At 38.4% G+C, this 20,309-nt stretch overlaps 1 protein-coding gene across 1 annotated transcript in view; it reads right to left on the bottom strand.

Annotated features, from left to right (window-relative positions):
* rims4 (regulating synaptic membrane exocytosis 4) overlaps positions 1-20,309 on the bottom strand; it is a 59,694-nt gene that overhangs the window by 22,114 nt on the left and 17,271 nt on the right. The window contains exon 2 of the mRNA XM_061874418.1: positions 5,319-5,463. Coding sequence (XP_061730402.1) covers positions 5,319-5,463 — 145 coding nt within the window. The remainder of the gene's footprint in view (positions 1-5,318; positions 5,464-20,309) is intronic.

Genomic DNA, 20,309 nt, shown 5'->3' with positions numbered 1-20,309 from the left:
GGCCCGGCTAATGCCTACATACAGGGCATTGCAGTAGTCTAAACGATTCGAGATAAAGGCGTGAATTAATTTATCGAGATCATGTCCTGATAGAAGCGGTTTCACTTTCGCTATTTGGCGTAATTGATAAAAGCTTTTTTTAAAAACGCTGCTGATTTGTTTTTCAAATTTAAAATCTGAGTCGAACTTTACCACCAGGTTTGTGACACAGTCGCTGAGATACGGGGTCAGAGTGCCGAGGTCAACGTTGAGGGATGGAGAGCGACTTGGACCGCACAACATGACTTCTGTTTTGTCTTCATTTAGACTCAGGAAGTTAGCTGAAAGCCAGGCTTTGATGTCGTGCAGGCAGTCAATGAGACGAACTGTGTTATTTTGTGCCATGGGAAAATAGATCTGGCAATCATCGGCATAAAAATGAAATGCAATACCATACTTCCTAAAAATAGAACCAAGGGGGAGAGGTAAGACGCAAAGAGGGTTGGGGCAAGGATTGACCCATTGGGCATCCTGTGTGGTAGAGGAGCTGCAGAAGACATAAAACTGTCTATTTTTACACAAAAACTCCTGTTTTGGGCGCAGTTGGGTGTTCCAACAGGACAATGACCCCAAACACGTCAAAAGTGGTAAAAGAATGGCTAAATCAGGCTAGAATAAAGGTTTTACAATGGCCTTCCGAAAGTCTTGACTTAAACGTGTGGACAATGCTGAAGAAACAATTCCATGTCAGAGAACCAACACATTTAGTCAAGAGGAGTGGTCAGAATTTCAACCAGAAGCTTGTGGATGGCTACCAAAAGCGCCTTATTGCAGTGAAACTTGCCAAGGGACATGTAACCAAATATTAACATTGCTGTATGTATACTTTTGACTTAGCAGATTTGGTCACAATTTCAGTAGACTCATAATAAATTCATAAAAGAACCTAACTTCATGAAGGTTTTTTGTGACCAACAAGTATGTGCTGCAATCAATATCACAAAAAAATAAGACTTGTAGAAATTATTGGAAATTTAAGACAGCCATGACATTATGTTCGCTGCAAGTGTATGTAAACTTTTGACCACGACTGTATATATACTTATAAATAAGTAAAAGTTATTGAAAAGCTTTTTATAAGTGTTTGACAGGCTTTCCATAGACATTTTAAGGCTAAATGTATATTTTTGCGAGCACAGAAAGATAAACAGGTTGTCTATAAAGACTCCAGTTGAGGTCATTTTAAAAGTTCATACTTCAAGCTCTGCAAAACTGGACAAACAAAGAAAATTATGTCCATAAAACTTACATTAGATACAAAATAATGTACCGTTAAAACTCCAAATGAAAAGAAATGCATTAAAACAAATGCAGTTGCTTGACGCTAATTTACATTGGATTAGCCTTGAGCTAATATTCAGCATAGACAATTTTATAGGGCGGATTAAACACAACCTAATTGGACAATCAAATACACAAGTAAGATGTACATTAAAAACAAACAGATAGTAATGTTATAAGTATAATACTTACAGCCAAACATTTTGCAGTGCTCAACAGACACCAAGATTGACACATTCCGATAAATGGCAGTAGACTACTTCCTGACTACAACAACATAATTAGTACCAATTTAACTGAATGCAAATGAGACACAAAAGTGCAAAAATACAAACTATAATAACGAGATAGCACACTAAAAGCCTGATAGTAATATTTTCCAGATTTTTTTCTACCATAAGAACATTAGAATTGTAATAAAACTATTAAAGCACTAGATTAGTAAATGGGTTCAAAAGTGTGCTTACTGACCTAATGGGCTCATTTTAGGACATTTGAAGTATTAATGAATTTATAAAAGGTTAGACAAAATAAAAAAAATGGAAAGAAGCATTTAAACGCTGAGCGGGTGTAGATGGAGGCCAAGATGGCCGTTATGTGAGCACAACAACACCTTCTTGTTCCTGTTAAAAGACAAGGATTCTGTGGCATAAACTAACAAACAGGCAAGCGCTTTCCTCCTACATGGAGTCAGTCACAAATGTGCGTCAGTGAACACTTGCGTCTTTATCTCGGGCAGGGAAAAAAATGTATTTGGGAACGTAGGCAGATGTCAAAAATGAACTGGCTTATGTTCACTTGGAGGATGGTCACGTCTAACGTCTTGAGCCCTTCAGTCTTAAAGAACAAAAATAAAAGTACCCTATGCATCTACATTTGCATCTAAAGATCGACATGAATGATTTTGATGTATTTGTAGGGCTGGGCCATGAGGCCAAAAAATTATCACGATTCATTTTTTCGTATTGTTCGATCTCGATTAATTTCTTTTTTTTTTTCATTTTTTATAAAAAATTATATTTACTGTACTTTTGAAGCCCTACTGTCTATTGTTGCAGCATCTTATAACATACATTTCTGCCATGTTTGATAAAGGTTACATGCTAACAGCTGACAACTGTCCTTTTGTTCATATCTATGATTGACCATTTAACAGGGAGTACCCCAGACAGAACAGGTAACCCACGCTACGGTCTGTACCTCGGTTTTAAGGCCACGGTTTCGCTTCTTTTAGGTGGTTAAGAAAACAACTTTTTTTTTTCTCAAAGTTTTTTTGTTATTTGCTTGTCATCACAAACTTAATTCAGCAGCAGACAAAGTATCATTGGTGTTCTAAATATCACAAAACTTTTATCTTAAGTTAACATTTACCAAACAGCACTTTCAAATCGTCATTTATTATTTGTATTCTTTAATGACTTATTACATCAGTGTTTCTCACCAGTGCTTTGGCAAACGACAAGCGATGACGCAGATTGTGGAGTTTTTTAAATCTCAAATCTCTTATGGTTAAAAAAGAAACATAAGAAGCAGTTAGAATTTTAAGTACTGTAAAATAATGTGTACTAACACAGAAAATGAATATTTCAGGAAGAAAATATTTTCATCCATCGATCCGTCCATCCATTTCTACCACATATTCCCTTTGGGATGACGGGGGGCGCTGGTGCCTATCTCAGCTACAATCGAGCGGAAGGCGGTGTACAACCTGGAAAAGTCGCCACCTCATCGCAGGGCCAACACAGATAGACAGACAACATTCACACTCACATTCACACACTAGGGCCAATTTAGTGTTGCCAATCAACCTATCCCCAGGTGCATGTCTTTGGAAGTGGGAGGAAGCCGGAGTACCCGGAGGGAACCCACGCATTCACGGGGAGGACATGCAAACTCCACACAGAAAGATCCCGAGCCCGGGATTTAATCAAGGACTACTCAGGAGCTTCGTATCGTGAGACACATGCACTAACCCCTCTGCCACCGTGAAGCCCTATATACGTATATATGCCAGGCTTGGACTTGGTCTTGGGTTTTTTTCCCGAGGTGCGAAGCGAATGGAGTGGAAACGGCGTGAAGGTAGGTACATATTTAATTTATTTACTCAAAAACTAAAAACAGGAACAAACAAAAAGCGCTCACAATGGAGGTACAAAACTTGGGCTATGAAACAAAAGACTAGCACAAAGGCTATAAACTATAAACATGAAACAAAACACTTGTGCTATGGCATGAATGACAAAAACTTACGTGGTCAAAATGAACAGCATAGCAAGGCATGAAGCAGATAATCGAGGTTGTGAAGGAGGTGATGTCGCCAGACTGACTACCTGGTAACTGTGGGTTAAATAATGAACATGATAAGTGAAAACAGGTGTGAGACAAGACAGGTGAACTGATTGGTTGTCATGGTAACAAAAGAGGGAGTGAAAAAAAAAGGAACTTAGAGTCCAAAGATCCCGGTATTCCTAGGCAGTCTCCCATCCAAGTACTAACCAGGCCAGACACTGCTTAACTTTGAGACTGATGAGATTGGGGATGCTCAGGGCAGTATGGCCATACAAAACTCATGATCAGACATGACAGATGAAAACTAAATCAGTTGGCATGGTAACAAAACAAACAAGGAAATGCAAAATAGAACTAAATGTCCAAAAAACTAAACATAGCATGACCAAAACCAAACATGAACCATAGGCGTGACAATATATATATACATATATACATATATATATATATATATATATATATATATATATATATATATATATAGATATTTATATATATATATATATATATATATATATATATATATATATATATATATATATATATATATATATATATAAATCAAAATGCGGCCCCCGAGTCAAAAAGTTTGGGGACCCCTGGACTAGTGTTTCCTGCTGTTTTTAAATGCTTTGAACTGGACGTGCAAATACTGTTCCGTCTTCTAATCGTCCATAGCGTTCAAACTTGTGTGGATTCTTCATTCATCACTCCAAGCAATGTTTGTAAGTTTTACAATATAAATAAAACAATTCTTACTAACCAAACTGTCCGATATGTGATGTCTGTTGGAGTGTTTTCATGCATGTTTGTACGTGCTATCATAATGTAATGAAGCTAGCCGAGTGAATAGCCTGGAGAGCTAAAGTACTCAGGAGTAATTAAGTATCAGGGGTGCGCGCAGGTGGCTCTGCCCCGTGACCCAAAAACCAGGTACAGCAACAAAAAGAACACAGGCGACAGCAGAGCTGCCAGATCATGACACACCACTTTCTCACCCTTCTGCGCTGCGGCGGAAACACACGTTTGTGACACTAAAAAAGGTCAGTCTTTGTTTTCTTATTTTGTTTTGTTCAAAGAGAAATTACAATTATTCTTCAGTGCTTGTCCCAAGCCGCACCTTTCCCGCCCTAAGCCTGCATGTAGAATAAAGTATTCATCACACTTCCTCCTTCCTTGTTTTCCAAATGAAATCTGTAAGTGCCGATTCGTAAATAAAATATCTCAGCTGTGCATGGAGAGAAGAAGATGAATATGGGTACAAAACACAGTGTGCGTGTGTATGTGTGTGTGTGTGTGCGTGTGTGTGTGCGTGTGATGCAATCATCCTCTTCTGATTTTGGCCCCCCTCTGTGAGATTTTAAAGCCTCCCAGCACCCATCAGCAGCTCTGCTCCGTCTTGTTACGTAACTGCAGGACTTCGCTGGTCGCCAGGTTGGCAAATGTTCCGATCGAGTGTGTGTGCGTGTGTGTGCGTGTCATAGTACTATACTAGTTTTGCTGATGGCATAAGCTCTTTGCCTCTTTGTGTGTGGATGGCTCTGGAGATGTCGCCGCTACAGAGAGTGTAACCTTTCATGTATTTGTACGGAAATTTTTCAGTTTGGTGGCAGAGGTATCAAACCATGATTACGGCATGTGGTTAAACCCCTAATCGCAAAAAAAAATAAAAAAATACCAAACTAAACAATACTGTCCGCGACACTCACTTGCCCTCCGAGCCATAGCTGTTCACGCTGTCCTCGATGGACTCGTGACTGGCCTGGCGGACCGTCTTGCTGGGCATCTCTACGGCCAGACCTGTCTCCGTGCTCCTCTGGATGGCGCCTTTCAGCTTCCGGCCCTCGTTATCCACTGAAAGTACAGAAAAGTCCTCTATAACTGGGCTGACCTTGAAAAGATTTAAAACGTCATTTTTATGCCGCTGTAAATCAAGTGAAGTTTCCGGAGGAGACTAAATATGCAGATGAAAATGCAGAGCAAAGTTTTTTCGTCAGGGATGATATTTGCTTCTGGCCAGACTTGAATTTGGTATCAATAAATTATTAATTTGTAATTCACACAAATATGTGCGTTAATCCGCACCAAAATGTCACCCCATTGTTGTCGCTCAACTACTCAGCTGATTCTGAGCACATCAAAATGTTCAGCTCTTCCTGGACATCAATCTGTTTTTTACATAAATGCATTGGAATGCCACAAATAAATGTAGACCCCCACAAATAGACTCACCTGTGCACCTTTGCTCATAAACACATTAAAATGGAACTGTTAGGAATGGTTCACAAAATCCAAGGCTTGGATTTTAGTACATTTTTGTGACATGGTTTTCACTTCAGTTCATACATCCATCCATTTTCTACCGCTTGTGACTTTCGGGTCTAAGGGGCTGCATTCGGGCAGAGATCTGGGTACACCCTGGACAAGTCGCCACTTCATCGCAAGGCCAACACAGATAGACAGACAACATTCACACTCACATTCACAGACTACGGCCAATTTAGTTTTGCCAATCAACCTATCCCGAGGTGCATGTCTTTGGAGGTGGGACGAAGCCGGAGTACACGGAGGGAACCCCTGTGCCACCGTGCTTGCCCCTTTGGTTCAGTTCAGGGTAAATTGTTGTTCAATGGTCCACTATCACCATTTATGTTGTGGTTCGTAAAGGGGAGCTGTGATGAAATTTGTCTATTACGAATTAATAATGTTAATACAATGTTAGATACTTGTCTTAAACAATGCTAAAGTATCAAATCATGTGGTTCATGCATTGAGTGTAAGCTTGCATGCAGTTTTTGAGGCCTCTGTTCACATGGTTTTGAAGTGTGGCTACTTTGTGGCATCACAGCGAGGAGGACGTATTTATTTAGATTGTAAGTAAAGTGCTTAGTCGGAGTTGTAGTAGCTTCTCCCCATCTTCCTTAGGCTATAAGGAAACACAAAAACAGGTAGGATAAAGTATTATTTTTAAGCAGGTGTACCTACTGAGAAACTGATCAGGCGGGCCGGTTCTACAATGGGAATGAGACTGGACTCACTGGTGACGGTGGCAGAGAAGAGGACTGTGGACAAACTAGTGAGCATCCTGGATGATGCCAGTCACCCTCTGCATAGCGTTATCAGTAGCCAGAAGAGCCTGTTCAGTGCTAGACTGCTTCATCCCAAGTGCAGGACTAATAGACTCAGAAACTCCTTTGTCCCACACGCCATTAGACTGTACAACTCCTCTCTAGGGCGGGGGGTGGGGGGTACAAGGATGACAGGGGATGCAAAACAATAACAGTGCAATATGTTTTCATAACATGGTCACTACTGCCTACTTTCTCTTGTTATATTCTTATTTTACTGTTATAAGTTTATTCCCATTGTTGCTTTTTATTTTTCATTCTTATTGTAATATTTCTCTATTTTGTTTCCATTTAAACCCCCATTATTTACTTTTTACTTTTTTTTTTTTTTTTTAAATTGATCTCAACTCTGTACACTGCTGCTGGAATTTTAATTTTCCTGAAGTAACTCTCCTGAAGGAATCAATAAAGTACTATCTATCCATCTATCTATCTATCTATCTATCTATCTATCTATCTATCTATCTATCTATCTATCTATCTATCTATCTATCTATCTATCTATCTATCTATCTATCTACTGTTGTGGCCGGGTGAATATACAGTATATACCAGTAACAAATTTTATTTTTGACTGTGTTTGGGAAAAAAAAAGCGGTGACAACTTCAAGAAATGTATATATTTAAATATTTTCAAAATATAAATGATGATACTTTTGGAGAGGGTGGGACGTGGTTTCATTTGAAACTTGGGAACTCCTCCAAAAACGAATATCTTGCATACAGACTCAAAAAACTAGTGGCTGTGGAACCAAGTCTAAACCAACGCATGTCAAATAAGTATTATTTAGAGCAGTGATTAGAGCCACCACAAAGTACCTGTTTCTCAGCTGTGGTTTGTATGGGCCGCAGCGGTCTTTAGTTGTAATACACGTTTCCTCTACTTTTGGCATTAGTGACAAAAACAAACAAACTAAAGTCAGAGAGAAATGTCTTAAGCGCAAACATGATGATTAAAGTGGTGAAACTGTATTTTTAATTGCACTTTAGTTTTTTTGACAGTTTAGTTATTCACATTCATTATTTATTTTAGTTTATGTATTTCAGCACAATATTGAATAAGTCCCTGTAGTTTTTTTGAGTCTCTTCTTATGCAATATATTTGGTTAGCACTTTTTTTTTTTGCTTAAGGCTTATGTATTAAATACATTTTAATCTTTGTGATTAACACCTGGTTTCATATAATTTGACAAGGTTGAAAACGGCAAGACGGTTAGATTTAATTATTGATTATGATTAAAATCAAGAGTAAGATTACAAATTCAGTGTTAATATTTGAGTGTGTCCCAGGCCCCTCTGTAGTGGAAAAGTTGGGCCCCGAGGTCAAAAAGGTTCTTAACCTATGCCACAAGGATATGATTTAAACATACATTAAATTATAATAGGTCCCCTTTTAGTCATCTGCAAATACATTTTTTTTTATAAAATAAAACTTTTAAAATAAGAAAGATTTTTTTTTTTAATACAATGGCCCTGACAGTGTTTGTTCAGAAAAATGATGTCCCTTAAAACCTCTTAAGGCCAAAGATGTTTGTTGACATGCTTTTTTTATTTCTCTTCGCTATTTAGGCTTATTGGACCCTAATTAGAATAAAAACTAAAAATCATGTTTTAATATGATGTACTTTTAGTCCATAAGTATACAGACATGTACTTCATGTGTAGTGACATGCAAATTTTTATTTTGACACTTTTTTTTTCCAAATTCCATTGTATGTTATACTCTTCTGACCCCACCAGATAGCAGTATAAGTGTCCATGTCGGCATAAGACCCCCAATTCAGTAGTGTACACAATTTGGAAAATGAGAGCTAAAAGGTTCTGTCGACGCATGTGGCCACTAAGGCCTTTAGAGGTTTTAAAGAAATACCCTCTAAAAAAACATATAAAAAATAAATTAATAAATACATTCTTCCAAAGATAACAACAGCCCGCTTTGATTGACACTGTCAAAGAGCTATTGGTTTGCCCATATGTTTATCATTGTACTGTATACTATTACCAACTTTCTCTCATATTTTGGTACCATTATTTAGCAACGCGATTGGACCAATCAATAAAAAATGTGTCATCTTTGCTGCATCAATTTCATGTCCAGGGAGTGTATTAGCTGTGCATTCAATCAATCCATCAATCAATTTTTATATAGCCCTAAATCACTAGTGTCTCAAAGGACTGCACAAACCACAACGACATCCTCGGTAGAGCCCACATAAGGGCAAGGAAAAGTCACACCCAGTGGGACGTTGGTGACAATGATGACTATGAGAAACCTCATTGAAAAAAAACAACTTTCTAATTTTTGTACTTGGCAAACTTATCACGCGGGCCGAAAAAACCTGTTTGCGGGCCTATTGCAACCCGCGGGCTGTACGTTTGACATCCCTGATTTAGATATATAAGATTTATACTTGCATTACATGGAAGGCACTTGTTAAAGTTGATATTTATATTAGCTTTGTCTTTTATTAGGGGTTGTGGTTTATTTTATATATATAATACTACTTATTAGTGGTAACATTTATCAGTTCAGTTGCTTTAATAAACCCTGTTCAAATAAAGAAAATTGCAATTAATTTATTTCTAATTATACTTAGACAAACTTTACAGATCCGAAAGGGAAATTGTTCCACACAGTAACTCAGTTACAAAGGATGGAAATGACAAGGATGGAAAGGATAATGCACACATTTGCACACAAAGAGGGCAAAAACAAAAGGTACAAAGTAGACTAAAATGTACTATAGTAGCAATATAAAATATAACATATATGTAATATTTACATATTATATCTACAGTATATCATTTATACTGGCATATTATATTATTATAATATATATTAATATATTTTTTTTGCAGCATACATGAATGTCTTTTTGATATTAGCAATATTTGTCAGTCAGCCAATCAGTGAGATCATGCCACACAATTACATTTTCTTCCAAATGACAACATAGCATAAATACATGCTGGAATTCAAATGTGTAAATAAATAAATAGACATGAAGATTTCTGTTACCCACGCAGACTTGTCTGACCTAGAAGTGGTCTATTTGCATCGTACGCATGGGATGAGACACTGGCAGATTCAGGTTACTGCTTGTGCGTTTGACAGCGTCAATCATCATGTATGTGCTGATGTCATTGGGCCACATGGTCTTAGTGTATAACCACATATCAATGACATCTAGAGGAATACATGTGGAATACATATGGAATATATAAGTGAACTGCATTAAACCTAAGAGAAACATACCAGAACACCAGAAGAGCAACTCATATACTGAACTCCATTCCTGCAGGTTTGGAGTAATGAGCATGACAAAGACAAGTGGGGATGTGTCTTGAATGAAAAACTTCAGTCAGTACTCTTCAAAATGCATAGTGTGAATGGCATGCACTTTGTTTCTGAGTGCAATAAATGTGTTTACTAGTGGAAATGACAATTGTAATACTTAACCACCTCTTGTTAAAAGCCACAGTTTGTATATTAATACTAGCGAGTTGTTTGCCGAAAAACACCCCTCCTCCTATTAAAACCTTTTCAAATGTGGATTTGTTTAATTGTTTCATACATTGTCACTCCATGTGTCGTACTTTATCAGAGTATAATTAGGTTGTGACTATCAGTGTTACTTTATCTTTGACTTTAAACATGGTGCAATTGTGGTGATTTCAAGGATTTTGTGCAATCAAAGTCAACATTTTCTGAACCGTATTCCTGCGCATAAAACATTAAGAAAAAAAGCAAGTATTTTAGCTCTCACAGTTTGTGGGACATTGGCTTCGATGTCTAGTCCAAAGAGCAGGTGGGCGAGCAGTCGCAGACAGGAGTGGTGAAACATTGACGTGAGTTCCTTTGATGATGTATTGGTCGAATAAATGAGACTCGATCGTTAACACATACAAAAGAGGCCAAGGTCGTATTTGAAAAAAGTCGGAATTTTTCACCTTGACATTAAAAATTTGGAATTGACCTGCAATGTGAAGAAGGCCCAATTGATGTAAATGTTGATCGGAAATTGGAGAAGACGTTCGCAGAGGCGTTACGTGTATCCGAACGAATTGTATGCAAATAGGAAATGGAAAATTAGGCCAATTTGGTGTTTTTTTTAGACAGACAATAACTACTTTACTCACTGAGGAACTGGCAACACTGCTATCACCACTTAGTCCCAATACAAGCGGACTGTAGCAACCAAAAGTGGAAATAAAGTCCTAACTCTGCAGCCAAATACAATAACAACCCTGACTAATTTTGTGGTTTAGGCCATATCATAACACATAGCTACAGTAACATAAATACATGCAACTCGGAGAACAATATATAATGAATGATATGAAGTGATATGCAGTGTGTCATATCGTAACATGTGTGCAGAAGCTAACTCCAGCTGACTGTCTAAAAGTAGACCGAGTAGTGCACGTCATGCACAGGTGTGGTGAGTCAGTGAATCAGTCAAAAAATATCCCCAAAGATCGTTGTTCCCTTTACTGCGTAAATCTTTGAGGAAACATCTATTTTTATTTTTGCCGTCTTCACAAGGAACAAAGCCACGCTGCCACCTGCTGACAAGTGGCGCACGACTTCATCCAAAGAAGTGTAAAGACGACAGCGGGAGGGAGAGACTTGTTAGCAGTCACAGACTGTTTCTTTTTGGGAACTTTGAAAGTCTATCATCACACACACACGCACGCACGCACACACACACACACACACGCGCACTTCTATTTGTTACTTTCTTGAGACCTCCAAAGAATGCCTTTCTCTTGAGGACCACCCTTTCTGGATATATAAAAATTTGTATTTACAACATTAATTATATATACACTCTATGGAAATATAAAAAGGCAAGCTTCTAGTATTTTTTTATTTATACATTTTTTTGTTTGTAATTGGTTTTTAATCTTCAACACTTCAAGTTATAATAGTATGTCTCTATATACATATTTTAATAAATTTTGGCCAAAAGGGGCACATTTCAATTTCTTATGAGTGTGAATGTTGTCTGTTTATCTGATGAGGTGGCGACTTGTTCAGGCTGTAGTCCGCCTTCCGCCCGAATGCAGCTGAGATAGGCTCCAGCACCCCCCACGACCTCAAAAGGGACAAGCGGTAGAAAATGGATGGATGTACACACACTTGTTATTTCATATGTTGACCAGAGGGGCAGCACTTTTAAAACCGACACACAGTCAATTTGAAAAAATCCCTCGTTTTTGGGACCACCCTTATTTTGATAGATTTCACCACCAGTGGTGCTAATGAGACATTTTTTATTATCTATGACTATGTCTTAATTGGCTCACTTCTAATTGAGATCGATTAAGTAATAATGTTGCACGCAAAGCGGCCAAAATACGTGCTAAAAGTTAGGAATACACGATTTTAAGAAAACGCATAATTGCAATTTTTTTCTCCAAAAACTGCAATCATGATTTGATTTGCCATTTTTATATTTATATTTGTATACCAATATGCAATAATTTACTTTCAAAAATGTTTGGCTATACGCAGACTCAGAGCTTTTGTCTCCATAATCCTCTTAAACAAAAAAAAATCATAATCATAATATACAATCTATAATGCATGTAACCATTTAAAAGGATATACATTTCTATTTTTCATTACTTTAGTTTTTTTTAAATAATTTTAAATGTAATTGGAAGGTAAATAAATTGGTTATCCTAAATAAAAAAACACAAAAATTAAATGGGCTCTTGTTTCTGTAAGCAAAAATTGTATTCGAACAAACATTGAAAATGTTTTTCCCAGTTGGAAAAATTAGATCAGGTGTCGTGTTTTTGTTTATTGCATCACATAAACACAGCATTATCGCTCGTCCGTCCGTATAGATGGGCTCATATTGCCCATTCGATTCAAAGCTGATATATTACCTCAATGGAACATTAGGCTGTATAATTATATTTTCTTCCTCCTATTGTAACGATTGCTGGACATGGTGATCCCGGATTTGTTCTTTCGTGGATGCAGTTGGGCCCGAACACAGCGTGGAAGTAAGAAATAATGATTTATTAGTACGAACAACAGGCTAAGAAACGGAACACTTGTACTAGGCACAAAAAGCAAAACAAAAAACTACTAGCATGGGAGCTAGAGGTAAACAAGCATAGCGCGAAAGCTAGCAAGTAGAAACATGATAAAGGAGTCGTCACTTGTTGCGTGTAAAGCAAATTAGGATGCGAAAAAGAATGAACAAAGAGGGCAGGCCTAAATAAGGACAGTGATTAGCGAAAAACAGGTGTGAGTCAAAAGCTAGGGACAGGTGAAACTAATAAACTACTATGGAAATAGACTAAACAAGGAACTAAGGCAAACATTGGCAGACTATAATACAAAAACGGAACAAAACCAGAATATGAGATGATCATAACACCTATTTTTGTTACTTTGCGAAACTTTTCAGTTTCGAGTCGCAAGGCTCTCTGTTCATGCTTCCTGTGTGGGCGGTCACACTGAGTCACTCTCTGCTCACCAAGACAAATATTGTGAATGATTGAAAAGAGGGTTCATGCGTTCTATTAATTCCACTGTTAATTCAACGCGCTCAGGTGCTGAGAGCAATGCACTGAGTGAGATGTTTCCCTGTTTAAAATCAGACACAAATTAACGCAATGCTCAGAAATTCCTTGTCTGTCATTCAAATGCTGGTGACGGCGGAGAAATAAAAAAATCTGTGCCTCTCGCAGTTATGTAAGCAGACTAGTTAAAGTGTCGGTGTCGATTCGATGTTTAATAATCGTGCAGTCCTACCACAAAAAATAGTCAAAATGGTGAAAGGAGAGGCACTACCAAACTGACAGCAATGGCACGATTCCCACCACATTTGAAGCAATGATCTTAAATGTAATTTTTTTTAAAATATTGCACAATCGAAAAGTTGGAATAGTTGGCATAAATTTTATCGGGCGATCTAAATGCTGGCAATAATGCTCCATCAAGTGGTTGCAATTCACAATTACAAGAACAAAAAAGTTTGATCACATTACGCCTGTACTGGCTCACCTGCACTGGCTTCCTGTGCACTTAAGATGTGACTTTAAGGTTTTACTACTTACGTATAAAATACTACACGGTCTAGCTCCAGCCTATCTTGCCGACTGTATTGTACCATATGTCCCGGCAAGAAATCTGCGTTCAAAAGACTCCGGCTTATTAGTGATTCCTAGAGCCCAAAAAAAGTCTGCGGGCTATAGAGCGTTTTCCGTTCGGGCTCCAGTACTCTGGAATGCCCTCCCGGTAACAGTTCGAGATGCTACCTCAGTAGAAGCATTTAAGTCTCACCTTAAAACTCATCTGTATACTCTAGCCTTTAAATAGACCTCCTTTTTAGACCAGTTGATCTGCCGCTTCTTTTCTTCCTCCTATGCCCCCCTCTCCCTTGTGGAGGGGGTCCGGTCCGATGACCATGGATGAAGTACTGGCTGTCCAGAGTCGAGACCCAGGATGGACCGCTCGTCGGGACCCAGGATGGACCGCTCGCCTGTTTCGGTTGGAGACATCTCTACGCTGCTGATCCGCCTCCGCTTGAGATGGTTTCCTGTGGACGGGACTCTCGCTGCTGTCTTGGATCCGCTTGAACTTAACTCTCGCGGCTGTGTTGGAGCCACTATGGATTGAACTTTCACAGTATCATGTTAGACCCGCTCGACATCCATTGCTTTCGGTCCCCTAGAGGGGGGGGGGGGGTTGCCCACATCTGAGGTCCTCTCCAAGGTTTCTCATAGTCAGCATTGTCACTGGCGTCCCACTGGATGTGAATTCTCCCTGCCCACTGGGTGTGAGTTTTCCTTGCCCTTTTGTGGGTTCTTCCGAGGATGTTGTAGTCGTAATGATTTGTGCAGTCCTTTGAGACATTTGTGATTTGGGGCTATATAAATAAACATTGATTGATTGAACTAAAAAGGAGGGAAGAAGGGCCAAGGCTCAAGCAGTCAAATTACTCTGATCGGACTCGCTAGGTATTGTTACAATTTTCCATGTCAACAAGGCAAGAAAAAGGCACCCAAAAGTACAGAAAGTAATTGTGAAGAAAAACCTTTCAATGCTAATTTAAGTTGGATTTGTTATAGACATGCTAGCATCAGTGATTTTACTTGGAGATTTCAACACCTCAAAGTTTGGCAGTAAACTACAACTGAGATCCATGTTACAATCAAACAATTTGGAATTGCACTTGCATACAAAGTCTACTACAATATATAATACAGTACAGCACTTGCAAATGAGACGGATAAGTGTAAGAAAACAAGATATCTTGACAGCACACCTCAGTGTTAAATGTTGAAAAATTTTAAACAACAATTGAACAGAAACAAAATTACTGAACATTGGTACCTTTGAATAACAGTATCGATACCCAGGTAGCAGGTGAAAGGCACCCATCCATATGGTATAGGACAGAATTGTTGAGTAACACTTTAATGTCGCACTAAACCTAAATAAGGGCGAGAGTGACGTGTGAGTGTGCGTCAGGATGAACAACAGTCAGCGGGCACTTCTTATTTATTCATCATCCTCATCATCATTATCCACAGTTAATGCAACGCCTGAGGAAAAGGTGAGGATTCCGACAGGATGAAGCAGTAGAAGATAATGGAGCAGTGAGGGGGAGAGAAAAAGTGGATTGAAATTTAAAACATACATTCTGCTTTGCCACCTTTGTCTCCGTTCGGCTTGGCCCGTTTTCTCAGTGAGACGAATGACGAACAAAGCCGCTTCAGGCCGACGTCAAAAATGTGACTTATGGAGAAGCAACAGAAGCAGAGTCGGGACGGAGGCGGGGGGGGGGATAGGGGAGAGGAAGCGCCTCTTTGCTGGAGAAACGACCCAGAAAAGTCCGGGGTAAAAAATGGGCTGTCAGGAAAGGAGGTCTGCTCCACTGGGATGAAAGAAAAATGGGTGGTGGAGGGGCTGAAGCTGCAGATCAAAGACTTTATTGCCGCATCAAAAATTAAATTTTTACACAGAATAGGTAGAATTAAGAGTGAATGCTTTAAATACATTAATTAAGAAGAATACTTTGTCAGTACATTTAAATAAATGTGCTGTGTGCACTTAGTTCCTGGGGACTTGATAAAAATGACAGAAAAAGTTCAAGAAACATCTGAGAGACTGCCACTCTTATTAGGCGCTTTCTTTTGGCCACCTGACACAAGTAAGAGACACACTGACATTGACATTTGACAGCATCAATATGTACTTGATTCTAAATCAACCACTGTAACCAACATTGGAAATATCAGACAGCTTTTAGTCAACCACTTCTCTATTGTGCAACAATTACCTCCACGAGGAGTGTGTGTAATTGTTCACATTGTTTTGCCTGTCATTTAGTTATCATGATATAGTGGTACCTCAACTTACAAGTTTAAATGGTTCTGTGACGGTCCGCTGAACTCACTCAGTACACATGTATACTAACTCAACGTCTCCCAGTGAACTTATTTGAAACCAATTTATTGGTGCTTTCCCCCTGCCCAAAACAGCACCATTAAAACACCTAACATGTCTTTTAAGAAGAAAAACTAAGTTTTAAACTAAGTTTTACATAATAACTATTGTATAACAATAATACGGTGGAATGTAAAGCTGGGCGATATATCGAGTTTGCAAGATATATCTGTCAGGTTAAAAGCCGGAGTATAACTATGAAACAGACAAAGAGGCAAGGAATTAAACAGAGATAGGATTCAATGTACAAACCCCGTTTTCATATGAGTTGGGAAATTGTGTTAGATGTAAATATAAACGGAATACAATGATTTGCAAATGATTTGCAACCCATATTCAGTTGAATATGCTACAAAGACAACATATTTGATGTTCAAACTGATAAACATTTTTTTTTTTTTGCAAATAATCATTAACTTTAGAATTTGATGCCAGCAACACGTGACAAAGAAGTTGGGAAAGGTGGTAATAAATACTGATTAAGTTGAGGAATGCTCATCAAACACTTATATGGAACATTCCACAGGCGTGAAATGCTAAGTAATTCACAAACAAGGATGGGGCGAGGGTCACCACTTTGTAAGCAAATTGTCAAACAGTTTTAGAACAACATTTCTCAACGAGCTATTGCAAGGAATTTAGGGATTTTACCATCTACGGTCCGTAAAATCATCAAAAACTTCAGAGAATCTGGAGAAATCACTGCACATAAGTGATGATATTACGGACTTTTGATCCCTCGGGCAGTACTGCCTCAAAAACCGACATCAGTGTGTAAAGGATATCACCACATGGGCTCAGGAACATTTCATAAAACCACTGTCAGTAACTACAGTTGGTCGCTACATCTGTAAGTGCAAGTTAAAACTCTACTATGCAAAGCCAAACCAATTTATCAACAATATCCTGAAACGCCGCCGGCTTGGCTGGGCCCGAGCTCACCTAAGATGGACTGATGCAAAGTGGAAAGGTGTTCTGTGGTCTGACGAGTCCACATTTCAAATTATATTTGGAAACAGAGGACGTGGTGTCCTCCAGAACAAAGAGATAAATAACCATTTGGATGGTTCAAAAGTTCAAAGTTCAAAAGCCCGCATCTGTGATGGTATGGGGGTGTATTAGTGCCCAAGGCATGGGTAACTTACACATATGTGAAGGCACCATTAATGCTGAAAGGTCCATACAGGTTTTGGAGCAACATATGTTGTCATCCAAGCAACGTTATCATGGACGCCCCTGCTTCTTTCAGCAAGACAAGTGTTACAGCAGCGTGGTTTCTAGTCCAGACCGGCCTCCCATGGAAAATGTGTGGCAGATTATGAAGCATAAAATACGATTGTGGAGACCCCGGACTGTTGAATGACTGATGCTCTACATAAAACAAGAATGGGAAAGTATTGCACTTTCAAAGCTTCAACAATTAGTTTCCTCAGTTCCCAATCGTTTATTAAGTGTTGTTAAAAGAAAAAGTGATGTAACACAGTGGTGAACATGTCCTTTCCCAACTACTTTGGCACGTGTTGCAGCAATGAAATTCTAAGGTACTTATTATTTGCAAAAACAAAATAAAGTTTATGAGTTTGAACAACAAATATCTTGTCTTTGTAGTGCATTCAACTGAATATGGGTTGAAAAGGATTTGCAAATAATTGTATTCTGTTTATATTTACATCTAACACAATTTACTTACTCATATGGAAAAAGGGTTTGTAGCTCAATTGAGGAGAAACGTCTGGGCTGTACTCTTGTAAAGTCTCCCACCACGCTCTGACGAAAGATTGTACGCCTCCTCTTTTATTTGGACTTTCCCTGATTACATGGCAACAGCTGTTTCTAAAGGAAGAGAGTTGTAAAAAAAGCCACTGCTTTTGGTCACAAAACAGTTCAAAGGAAAGGTGCCGCTTTGTAGATCTCAGGTCAAGACAAAATCTGTAATCCTGTGGATTACAATACATCAAAAAAAACGATACCTGCATGTCACTTCCCATCTTACACAGTGGAGTTTTACAAGACTTTTGCTAGGCAAGATCAAAGACAGCTTTCGTCTGGTCGCCGGCAATTCATTGAAACACAAAGTTTTGTGATATTTTAGATTAATTATTCTGACAATATCGATATATTTTTAAACAACATATGAATTAAGAAAATATCATAATATCGATATCATTTATTTCCTTTATGACCAAACAACCGCATATTTGTTGTGTTCCTTGTTCTACCGCGCTTACCACTTCTCAAAACTCCATGGACTACAAAAGCCCTCCCCTTTCTCCTTTCATGGCGTGCTTGCAGGTGTAAGAACATCCATGATTAGTTGGTTGTTTACTATGATGAGTCACGATTGGTTAAGACTAGGGCAAAACATTAGAGACAGACCAATCAGAGGCCATACATGGCAGGTCATGGAACCAGGAAGGGAAATCCCAACAGACAAGCACATACCAAATGACAACGAGAGTCAGAAGAGAGGAAAGGGAATAATCCAGAGGGTGATTTATATATTTAAAAAACTAGTGGAAGAGGGCAGAGGGATTCCCTTCCTTAGATTTTTTTTTTTAGCGATGTAGACGACATCCAGGAAACCCATAATGCGTCCACTTTTATGTGTTTTATATTGCATGATTGCGCCAAGAAAAATTACTAGTTTGTGAACCCGTTCTCAAACAATGGCAATAAAAACTATTCTGATTCTGATTCTGACCTTGCCACATCTGGATAAAACATTCATTTGAGTTGTTTACAATGTAAGCCCAAATCAAAACTGTTCTTGAGTTGCCAAGCCGGGCATATTTCGCATGAGAAAGGAAGATCATAGCCGCACAATTAAGTCAAGTCACTTACTTGGCACTGACCAGAACAGTACGTGTGTGACGGACCATTACATCGTCGACTGGGAATTAAAAAGTGCCTGTCAGCAAATCATTTTTTATCTGGGTTTGATACATTTTGTATTATTTGCACAGATATGTTATTTATTTCACGTAGACATATTTTAGTATTTTATTTATGCTATGTAATTCTGTTCTTCTTATACAGTTTATTTTTTGTGCTGTTAAAACCCATCTTGACTAATAATAATAATGGATTAGATTTTATATAGTGCTAATCTATTACTAGATACTCAAAGTGCTCACATAGAAGTGAGAACCTATCATTCATTCACATCTGGTGGTGGTAAACTACATTTGTAGACACAGCTGCCCTGGGGTAGACTGACAGAAACGGATGCCAGTTTGCGCCTCCGGCCCCTCCGACCACCACCTATCATTCATTCACCAGTGTGAGCGGCACCGGGGTTGAAGTGTCCTGCCCAAGGAAACAACAGCAGCGATTTGGGTGTTATGAGGCGGGAAGTGAACCTGCAACCCTCAGGTCTTTTGCACGGCAGCTCTACCCACTATGCCAGTGGTTCTCAACCTTTTTTAGTGATGTACCCCCTGCGAACATGATTTTAATTCAAGTACCCCTTAATCAGAGCAAAGCATTTTTGGTTGTAAAAAGAGATAAAAAAGTAAAATACAGCACTATGTCATCAGTTTCTGATTTATTAAATTGTATAACAGTGCAAAATATTGCTAATTTATAGTGGTGTTTCTTGAACTATTTGAAAAATAAAAAATAAAAATATCTAAAAACTTGTTCAAAAATAAACAAGTGATTCAATTATAAATAAAGATTTCTACACATAGAAGTATTTATCAACTTAAAGTGGCCTCTTTGGGGATTGTAATAGAGATCCATCTGGATTCATGAACTTAATTCTAAACATTTCTTCACAAAAAAACAAATCTTTAACATCAATATTTATGGAACATGTCCACAAAAAAATCTAGCTGTCAACACTAACTATTGCATTGTTATATTTTTTTCACAGTTTATAAACTGACATTCATATTTTGTTGAAGTATTATTCAATAAATATAATTATAAAGGATTTTTGAACTTTTGCTTTTTCTAGAATATTTGTAAAAAAAATCTTACGTACCCCTTGGCATACCTTCAAGTACCCCCAGGGGTACGCGTACCCCCATTTAAGAACCACTGCACGACGCCATTTCGCCCCAGACTAACGGGGTTAATAAAAGGACCACTGACTG

The sequence above is a fragment of the Nerophis ophidion genome, linkage group LG16 (genome assembly GCF_033978795.1).
Source record: "Nerophis ophidion isolate RoL-2023_Sa linkage group LG16, RoL_Noph_v1.0, whole genome shotgun sequence".
In the NCBI taxonomy this organism is placed as follows: domain Eukaryota; kingdom Metazoa; phylum Chordata; class Actinopteri; order Syngnathiformes; family Syngnathidae; genus Nerophis; species Nerophis ophidion.
This window is presented reverse-complemented; position numbering and strand designations above follow the sequence as displayed.